We start from the raw sequence: 10,664 nt of genomic DNA, 5'->3' as shown, positions 1-10,664 counted from the left end.
CATATGTTGAAAATAACTTTTTCGGTATCTATGAGCCATGAAAAGTGTAAATCTATTGCAATCTCGAATTTAATCTTTTTCACAATCTCCATACCCCTTCACTCCTTTCGTCGCTCGAAAGTAAAAAAAAGATAAGGATCAAACTCCAAGATATTTTTTAAAAAATCACATATTACATTGTGACTATGGATTATTATTATTATTATTATTATTATTATTAAAGAACACAGAACTGATAAAAAAAACTTACTTGATTGATTATCACCACAGGTTTAAGAATACATAGTATAATTAAGCAAATAGATTGGTAAAGCTGACATTAAATGATCTATTTTTTCTTTTTCTTTCCACTCACCTTCACAGAATTTTCAATATTTCTGCACTCAATTTGATGAAACCCTTCTTGCCGCCATTTAACGATTGTTAAATATGAATTTTGGGATAGGCCAGGTTACCAAATCGACGACTGGAACATGCAACCTTAGTTTTCTGACTTGTAGTTTTGGATATTTAGCTCTGAAGGTCGCCGAAAGCCGATTAGTTCATCAAAAAAACTATATTCGATCTGTTTACATTTTTTTTTTTTTTAGCTTTTGATGAGAACTATCACGCTTTTAATATATATTACACACAGTAACATATTGTACCATGTGTACACATCAGAGGCGGCCCGTGGCTAAATAAATAGGTGAGGCACAGAGAACCAGGTCGTAGTGTTAGGTGCAGACCCGCAACCAGAGGGGGCAGCCACCCCTAAACTTTTCGTAGCTCCTCCAGACTTCAATACAAAATGCTATTATTAATACAAAAAACAATTTGTAGAAGAATTTTTAATGACTAGGCCCCCTAACATATTCATGGCCTCCCCAGACCTCTGAGGCTGGTTGCGGGCTTGGTTAGGTGGCGGTGAAACTGGCTCTTCACCCACCCCCCAGTTGCAGGATCCCCCCCCCCGATTTTCCCCTGCTGCTAGTAATCTAATAAGCATACTATGAAACCAATCACATGAGGAGGGCATAAAAGTCGACGATTCCCGCGTTGTAGAGGTGTTATTGACGCCACTGACAATGTTATATCTGTAGAAGACGAAGTTGCTTTCGTTATATATCTCCTTATATTTTGTTACAAAAATACATTACTTTTAGGGTAACGATCATCGGGCTAGAATCTTTTTTCTTCCTTCAACATTGAATCACTGTTGCTCCCTCCCTTACATACAATATATATATATACGGAAAATAGATAAAACATGTATACTAAAAACACAGAATTAAGTTATGCATTGAATTTCTAACAAATATTATAACATGAACTTACCTTATTTGTACAGAAGGTCGATGCGACGACCCTTTCGTGTTGCATATCGTGTGATTACTTCCTCATACCAAGACGGTTGTTTCATTAATTTGGACAGCAATTCTTTCTCAATTGAAATGATTGATAATGCTGACAGTCTATCTTGGGAAATTGTTGTTCTTAGAATAGTTTCTATGCGATTCAGGCAAGAGAAACTTCTTTCAGCAGAAGCAGTTGTAGCTGGGATAGTCGCAATGAGAAAACAGTTTATATGCTTCAGGAATTATTTCAGACATTCCATCATGAACTATGCGTTTCAATAATGTAGGTAAATCTGTGTTGCGGGAAATATCCCTACTGAATACAATTTCGAGCTCAGTGCGCAAACAGGCAGTGTTGAAATAGGGTCCATATGTTGAGATCAACAAAGTAAAAGCATGAGTGGGAAAATTCGCAGAATATGCATCAAATTTACTAGTCAGCTAACTGAAGAAATTCCAATTTATTTAAATCTAAAAATCTGATGTCTACTTGAGTTTTTATAGCGTCAAATATTTCAAAGAAAATTTGTTTTTATTTGGCGCAGGTAGTTCCTGTTTCACGTTCAATGACTTTAGCCCTTTTCAAAGTTGTACCAACTGTAGTTTCTTCTTCGGTACGCCGAATGTACTCACTAAATTTAATATCGTTCCGTAGCGCATCAAGAAACTTTACACATTCTTTAACTTCACGAATACATACTTAAATATCTGACATTTTTCTCTGAATAATGCTAAACAAAAACTCAGTTTGTGCAAAAATATCTTTAAACACAAGAAGGAGAAAAATGAATTCAAATTCTTTTAGTTTCCTTTTGTATCCTTCAGCTTGCCGAATAGTTTTTTCATTCGTTTCTACGGACAATTTCTGAGAACACTTTCACTAAGCTCGCTCTTTCGTTTGAAACGGTAGATATAATTTTTCCGTTTGAATTCCATCTTACTTCAGTATGAGTTGGAATTCCTTGCAATGTAGAGAAAAACAGTTTTGCTGCATAAATATTTTTACAGCTCTGCTGAAGAATTAAATTCAAACGATGTGCATAGCAGTCGGTGAAAATAGCCTGAGGGGAAATTCACGCATTCGACTCTGAAGATCATTTAATTGTCCTGATAGAACACTGGCTCCATCGTAAGTCTGTGCAACCAATTTTTGTCGGAATCTATATTTACCAAGAACATCCACCAACATACTACATATTGCTGGAGAGACGTGTCTTCTCCTAGGTCGCGAAATCCTAAAATATGTTCCTGAATTTCATCTTCAGTATCCACAGATCGAAGGATTACAGAACATTGAGATCTACAGGCTCTATCAGTTGTTTCGTCGACTTGACGTGAAAAAAAAAAAATATTTATTTTTTTTTCAATCCTTTCTCCAATAGCTTCAGTCAGTATCTCGGCTATCCAATCAACCAATCCATTCTGGGTTGCTTTTGACAGACTATTAAAATGACCTAGTTTTTCCTAATGAGCTTTTAGTTTTTCGTTACAACTTAGCATTAATTCAAAACTTTCTTTAAAATTTCCCCGGTTCAAAGAATCATGCGATTAATCATAACAAAGTCCTTATGCATAAACATTACAATTAGCACCATGACGAATGTTGAGCAGATCGATATTATATATATATATATATATATTATTGACTTAATATGCGTTAGGAAAATGTATTACGCAGTAATTTGAATACCTTAAGTTACCATTTAGCTAGTAGAATTTCCATTGGAGAACAAACGCATCGAAACTGATATATTCAAACTTTACATTACTTACAAATTACTTTAGTACACGTTAGCCAGGTTCGAAACAAGGTAGTATTTTGGTAGAAAATAAATTTTTTGTAAATCTAATAGAAAAAAAAAAACTTATTTAAAAAGCTTCCTACTTTTCAGAATATAGAATAATGTAATCAAGAAAGTTCTGATAGTTCATTAGAGATCCATATTATAGTTAACGGAAAATTATTTAATTTCAAAAGAATTCCCTATGTAAAATGTGCGACACCCAAGTAATCTAATATTTTGACAATCATTCATAGCAAATTTAGCTTATTTCTTTCTCAAAAACTTTTCCTGATTTTTTACTATTTAACGAATCAGTTGTGCTCAGAAAGATTTTACACACGTAATTATATCTTAAATATTAACATGATAGGCAACCCTACTAATGTAAGGCTGAACTCATAGTATCGATGTTACACTTAAGTCATGAAACAATGTCAAATAAGATTTACAATGTGGACTAACTGGACTCTGTATTCTAATAAATAAAAAAAAAAGTAAATAAAATAAAATAAAAATAAAAAGTAATTTTCTGAAATTACCATACATATATGTGTGTATTGCCTTCAATATACGTATGAAATCTTTCAATAATGACAAAAGCATTAAAGTTCAACAACGAACACTAACAAAGCAGCACCGGAAAAAATAAAGAAAAAATTATAAATTTCTAGTATATCCATCTGTAATTTCTAACACTCGTTTTCTCCAACCAATTCGTCTACCAAAATAAAGCCAGTTGAAGCTGTTATAAAGTTATTCGTAAGTTGTAAAATAAGTATGAATATTTGAAAAATCTTCATCTGGTAGTCATTTATATATTTAGATGAGTCGAAAATTGTTTTAATTTGAAAACTAGATATCATTAAGGGCTATCCGGAACACTCCACCTACACAACTGAAACTCATTATTAAAATTCCTTTCGTTTAATCCTGGCTAGTACATTAAAAAAAAAAAAAGAAAAAAAAAACTAAGAATGTCAAATATAATCAAAGTCAACAATGGTTCTGTGTTATCTATTTTCTGAGTGAGCTGTATAACGTTGATGAACCTACAAATATTACATCAAATCTATATCACTGAAAATATAGAAATGAGAACAGGAAAAATTGATTCAATTGTGCCTCTGTCATAACAGGCATTGTTAAATAATTCCTAAGTTTTAACATTACACCAAGTTCCTTCTTGAGCTGTATTAGGCTGCGTAACAAATTCAACACAAACTTAATTTTAAGAATATATCGCTCGTGAAGTGTGAAAATCAGGGAAGGGAAAATTAACTCTTCACCAGGAACATGTCTGTTACTTTAAATGCAATCAAAATACACCGAACTAATTCCGGCGTCGAAATAGATTTTTTTTTTTTTAAATTAATAACTTTTACTGTACAAATCAAAGAAATAACGAACAACATAGATTATAGAACAATTTTATTGGAATGACCACTTTATTCAAGCATTATGCATTTTGATCTGATCAGGAACAGACAAATTGAGAGCGGGACCGAAAGTCCTAACTTCCAGTGAATAAAACAATCTTATAAATAACCATTAATTTTACTGCTGCCCCAGGAAGCTTATAATCTTGGTGCATAGAAAGCTATTGTGCTCTACTCTCTATGATATGCACTAGTACCTGTTTTTGAAGCCAGGCCTAGGTGGTAGGATACTTAAAAATTATATACAAGTGAGCAAATCAAAGGTAGGAACAAACCTACCTGCCATTTACTTCAATCAACGTCAACCTGTAATGCTTTAACACGAACAAAAGTAGTTAACACAAAAATGTATCCACCAACTAGGACTGGCGAAAGAGGAAATTTAGGACCTTCAGAAGCAATTTAGTAACATGCACCAACGAGCCCTGTTTCTGACAGGCTAAGCCAAATCTTGACAAGCTTAACAGAGAATACCATACACCTCAACAATGCATGTTGTATCTTATTCTTGCATGGTAATATTCTTCTTAACATTTTCATCACACTCATAAGAACATACATCGTTTTAAACTAAAGAACACCTAATCGTTTACAAATATACATCACAATTTAAATTGGAAAAAGTATAAAGCCTTTGGATTTGTGGGTCGATGTCACACTACCACTTCAATGTTTTACACCAAAACCGAAGGGCAACGTTGTACAAATAAAAAGGAGCACAATCTGTTGACCGATACATATGTGCAACTTTAAAGCTGTTACTTTTATCCATTTTAACTAGAAAATTTCAAGCTGAGTAGTGACACTTGATCACAACTGCAAGAAAAAGGCCATCTCTGAAATGCAGTGTGAAATACTGGGAACTTTCTCCCCAATGCCAAACAAATGCCGACGTTTCCCTGAGACAACTTTACTGGTCCTCGTCTCCAAGGTCTTGCTCAAGTAATATAATACATTTTGACAATCATTCAAAGCAAACAACATACATTATAGAACAATTTATTGGAATGACCACTTTATTCAAGCATTATGATCTGATCAGGAACAGGCAAGTTGAGAGCGGGACCGAAAGTCCTAACTTCCAGTGAATAAAACAATCTTATAAATAACCATTAATTTTACTGCTGCCCCAGGAAGCTTATAATCTTGGTGCATAGAAAGCTATTGTGCTCTACTCTCTATGATATGCACTAGTGCCTGTTTTTGAAGCCAGGCCTAGGTAGTAGGATACTTAAAAATTATATACAAGTGAGCAAATCAAAGGTAGGAACAAACCTACCTGCCATTTACTTCAATCAACGTCAACCTGTAATACTTTTACACGAACAAAAGTAGTTAACACAAAAATGTATCCACCAACCAGGACTGGCGAAAGAGGAAATTTAGGACCTTCAGAAGCAATTTAGTAACATGCACCAACGAGCCCTGTTTCTGACAGGCTAAGCCAAATCTTGACAAGCTGAACAGAGAATACCATACACCTCAACAATGCATGTTGTATCTTATTCTTGCATGGTAATATTCTTCTTAACATTTTCATCACACTCATAAGAACATACATCGTTTTAAACTAAAGAACACCTAATCGTTTACAAATATACATCACAATTTAAATTGGGAAAAGTATAAAACCTTTGGATTTGTGCGTCGATGTCACACTACCACTTCAATGTTTTACACATAAAAAGGAGCACAATCTGTTGACCGATACATATGTGCAACTTTAAAACTGTTACTTTTATCCATTTTAACTAGAAAATTTCAAGCTGAGTAGTGACACTTGATCACAACTGTAAGAAAAAACCTCTCTCTGAAACGCCGTATCAAATATTGGGAACTTCCTCCCCAATGCCAAACAAATGCTGACGTTTCCCTGAGACAACTTTACTGGTCCTCGTCTCCAAGGTCTTGCTCAAGTAATATAATACATTTTGACAATCATTCAAAGCAAATAACATACATTATAGTACAATTTATTGGAATGACCACTTTATTCAAGCATTATGATCTGATCAGGAACAGGCAAGTTGAGAGCGGGACCGAAAGTCCTAACTTCCAGTGAATAAAACAATCTTATAAATAACCATTAATTTTACTGCTGCCCCAGGAAGCTTATAATCTTGGTGCATAGAAAGCTATTGTGCTCTACTCTCTATGATATGCACTAGTACCTGTTTTTGAAGCCAGGCCTAGGTGGTAGGATACTTAAAAATTATATACAAGTGAGCAAATCAAAGGTAGGAACAAACCTACCTGCCATTTACTTCAATCAACGTCAACCAGTAATACTTTTACACGAACAAAAGTAGTTAACACAAAAATGTATCCACCAACTAGGACTGGCGAAAGAGGAAATTTAGGACCTTCAGAAGCAATTTAGTAACATGCACCAACGAGCCCTGTTTCTGACAGTCTAAGCCAAATCTTGACAAGCTTAACAGAGAATACCATACACCTCAACAATGCATGTTGTATCTTATTCTTGCATGGTAATATTCTTCTTAACATTTTCATCACACTCATAAGAACATACATCGTTTTAAACTAAAGAACACCTAATCGTTTACAAATATACATCACAATTTAAATTGGGAAAAGTATAAAGCCTTTGGATTTGTGCGTCGATGTCACACTACCACTTCAATGTTTTACACATAAAAAGGAGCACAATCTGTTGACCGATACATATGTGCAACTTTAAAACTGTTACTTTTATCCATTTTAACTAGAAAATTTCAAGCTGAGTAGTGACACTTGATCACAACTGTAAGAAAAAACCTCTCTCTGAAACGCCGTATCAAATATTGGGAACTTCCTCCCCAATGCCAAACAAATGCTGACGTTTCCCTGAGACAACTTTACTGGTCCTCGTCTCCAAGGTCTTGCTCAAGTAATATAATACATTTTGACAATCATTCAAAGCAAATAACATACATTATAGTACAATTTATTGGAATGACCACTTTATTCAAGCATTATGATCTGATCAGGAACAGTCAAGTTGAGAGCGGGACCGAAAGTCCTAACTTCCAGTGAATAAAACAATCTTATAAATAACCATTAATTTTACTGCTGCCCCAGGAAGCTTATAATCTTGGTGCATAGAAAGCTATTGTGCTCTACTCTCTATGATATGCACTAGTACCTGTTTTTGAAGCCAGGCCTAGGTGGTAGGATACTTAAAAATTATATACAAGTGAGCAAATCAAAGGTAGGAACAAACCTACCTGCCATTTACTTCAATCAACGTCAACCAGTAATACTTTTACACGAACAAAAGTAGTTAACACAAAAATGTATCCACCAACTAGGACTGGCGAAAGAGGAAATTTAGGACCTTCAGAAGCAATTTAGTAACATGCACCAACGAGCCCTGTTTCTGACAGTCTAAGCCAAATCTTGACAAGCTTAACAGAGAATACCATACACCTCAACAATGCATGTTGTATCTTATTCTTGCATGGTAATATTCTTCTTAACATTTTCATCACACTCATAAGAACATACATCGTTTTAAACTAAAGAACACCTAATCGTTTACAAATATACATCACAATTTAAATTGGGAAAAGTATAAAGCCTTTGGATTTGTGGGTCGATGTCACACTACCACTTCAATGTTTTACACATAAAAAGGAGCACAATCTGTTGACCGATACATATGTGCAACTTTAAAACTGTTACTTTTATCCATTTTAACTAGAAAATTTCAAGCTGAGTAGTGACACTTGATCACAACTGTAAGAAAAAACCTCTCTCTGAAACGCCGTATCAATTATTGGGAACTTCCTCCCCAATGCCAAACAAATGCTGACGTTTCCCTGAGACAACTTTACTGGTCCTCGTCTCCAAGGTCTTGCTCAAGTAATATAATACATTTTGACAATCATTCAAAGCAAACAACATACATTATAGAACAATTTATTGGAATGACCACTTTATTCAAGCATTATGATCTGATCAGGAACAGGCAAGTTGAGAGCGGGACCGAAAGTCCTAACTTCCAGTGAATAAAACAATCTTATAAATAACCATTAATTTTACTGCTGCCCCAGGAAGCTTATAATCTTGGTGCATAGAAAGCTATTGTGCTCTACTCTCTATGATATGCACTAGTACCTGTTTTTGAAGCCAGGCCTAGGTGGTAGGATACTTAAAAATTATATACAAGTGAGCAAATCAAAGGTAGGAACAAACCTACCTGCCATTTACTTCAATCAACGTCAACCAGTAATACTTTTACACGAACAAAAGTAGTTAACACAAAAATGTATCCACCAACTAGGACTGGCGAAAGAGGAAATTTAGGACCTTCAGAAGCAATTTAGTAACATGCACCAACGAGCCCTGTTTCTGACAGTCTAAGCCAAATCTTGACAAGCTTAACAGAGAATACCATACACCTGAACAATGCATGTTGTATCTTATTCTTGCATGGTAATATTCTTCTTAACATTTTCAACACACTCATAAGAACATACATCGTTTTAAACTAAAGAACACCTAATCGTTTACAAATATACATCACAATTTAAATTGGGAAAAGTATAAAGCCTTTGGATTTGTGCGTCGATGTCACACTACCACTTCAATGTTTTACACATAAAAAGGAGCACAATCTGTTGACCGATACATATGTGCAACTTTAAAACTGTTACTTTTATCCATTTTAACTAGAAAATTTCAAGCTGAGTAGTGACACTTGATCACAACTTTTAAAAAAAAACCTCTCTCTGAAACGCCGTATCAAATACTGGGAACTTCCTCCCCAATGCCAAACAAATGCCGACGTTTCCCTGAGACAACTTTACTGGTCCTCGTCTCCAAGGTCATGCTCCACTTTCGAAACATCAAAGTCCTCACCGGTTCCACGGCGGAAAATATCAAGCACATCCAAACATGTTGTCTCGGTAGTTGCATCATAAGAAGTCGAAATGAATATCTGGGTTTCATAAGTCATTCCTTACTTTCTTTATTTTCACAATGTAGTGATTCAATCATGCTTACAAAATTGTCTGTAGAGCGCAAAACATTGATGTCACCGATGGAAATGAATCGAACTACTTGCTTTTTATCTATAATGAATACTGACGGATATGGATTTCCATCTTGCTCTTTGTACACACCATAAGCTCTCGCTAGACTTCCGCTTTTATCACTAATTAGAGGGAACGTCAGTGTTCCCCCTAATCCCCCTTGCCTTCGAGAACTGTTGGCCCTGTAATTTAAGATAACAACATAAATATACACTTCAACCTGAAATTTCTAAATGCATGCTCAGCCTAACTTGCATTTTGTCAATGGTATTATAACATTCGTTTTTTTTTTTTTTTTCGCGCAAGGTCAACTGCAGGTGCAGCAAATTATTTGCAAGTACTCAAGAAATTGGTCGATTTTTTAAAATCAACTAAGCGTTCGCACAAGACAACATTAGAATTGGAATACATACAAGAATTGGGGAAATACTTTTCTTAACTAAAATGAACGTTACCAATTAATAAACATTATTTTCCAATTCTATTGGAGTTAGTCAATACACTGTAGAATGGCTGCATTGAATTATATTAGAAATCTCACCCACACAGCACCTGCATTTGGAAGAACATCTGAATTATTGAGAAGTACCGGGTCTCGCACTGGATACTTCGATCAGGGGTTGACAATCTCTCCTCCTTCACGTTCTCACACACTACGTGTAGCACCTGTCTATAATAATCAGGTTGCTACCTATAACAGTGAGAAAAGAATTATGATTTTTATTACATTTTGAGTTTGGTGGTTTGCATTGGAGTTTAGCATCCTTTTCAGCAGCGAGGATACATAGGACGTGGACCTACAGCTTAACGTGGGATCCCGACCACATGAGCTCCCAACAGAAATAGAAACCGGGTTTACCGTGCCAAAGGCACGTAAGGTAATCATATAGCTTGAACTTTAAAAGTGTTAACACACTACCTATTAAAATTATTTACGTACTCCTGTTTCAGTTCCATAGAGAGAGATTTCAAAATGTTATTAGATTAAGGAAAACAGGAACGCTAAATGTTATTTTCTTTCAGTGGTTTTACTGACCCAAACTGGGTTGGCAGCCAACGGCCATACTTCCA

The 10,664-nt window shown here is 35.1% G+C and overlaps 1 protein-coding gene across 4 annotated transcripts in view; it reads right to left on the bottom strand.

The window, feature by feature from the left end:
• Positions 1-4,532: 4,532 nt before the first annotated feature.
• The window catches only part of LOC145688204 (uncharacterized), a 272,126-nt gene continuing 265,994 nt past the window's right edge, over positions 4,533-10,664 (bottom strand). For all 4 annotated transcript variants that reach the window (XM_081762090.1, XM_081762089.1, XM_081762088.1 and 1 more), the window contains one exon: positions 4,533-9,775. In XM_081762090.1, coding sequence (XP_081618216.1) covers positions 9,514-9,775 — 262 coding nt within the window. In that variant the 3' untranslated portion in view covers positions 4,533-9,513. The remainder of the gene's footprint in view (positions 9,776-10,664) is intronic.

The sequence above is a fragment of the Thermobia domestica genome, chromosome 6 (genome assembly GCF_964235325.1).
Source record: "Thermobia domestica chromosome 6, izTheDome1.hap1.1, whole genome shotgun sequence".
Lineage (NCBI taxonomy): Eukaryota > Metazoa > Arthropoda > Insecta > Zygentoma > Lepismatidae > Thermobia > Thermobia domestica.
This window is presented reverse-complemented; position numbering and strand designations above follow the sequence as displayed.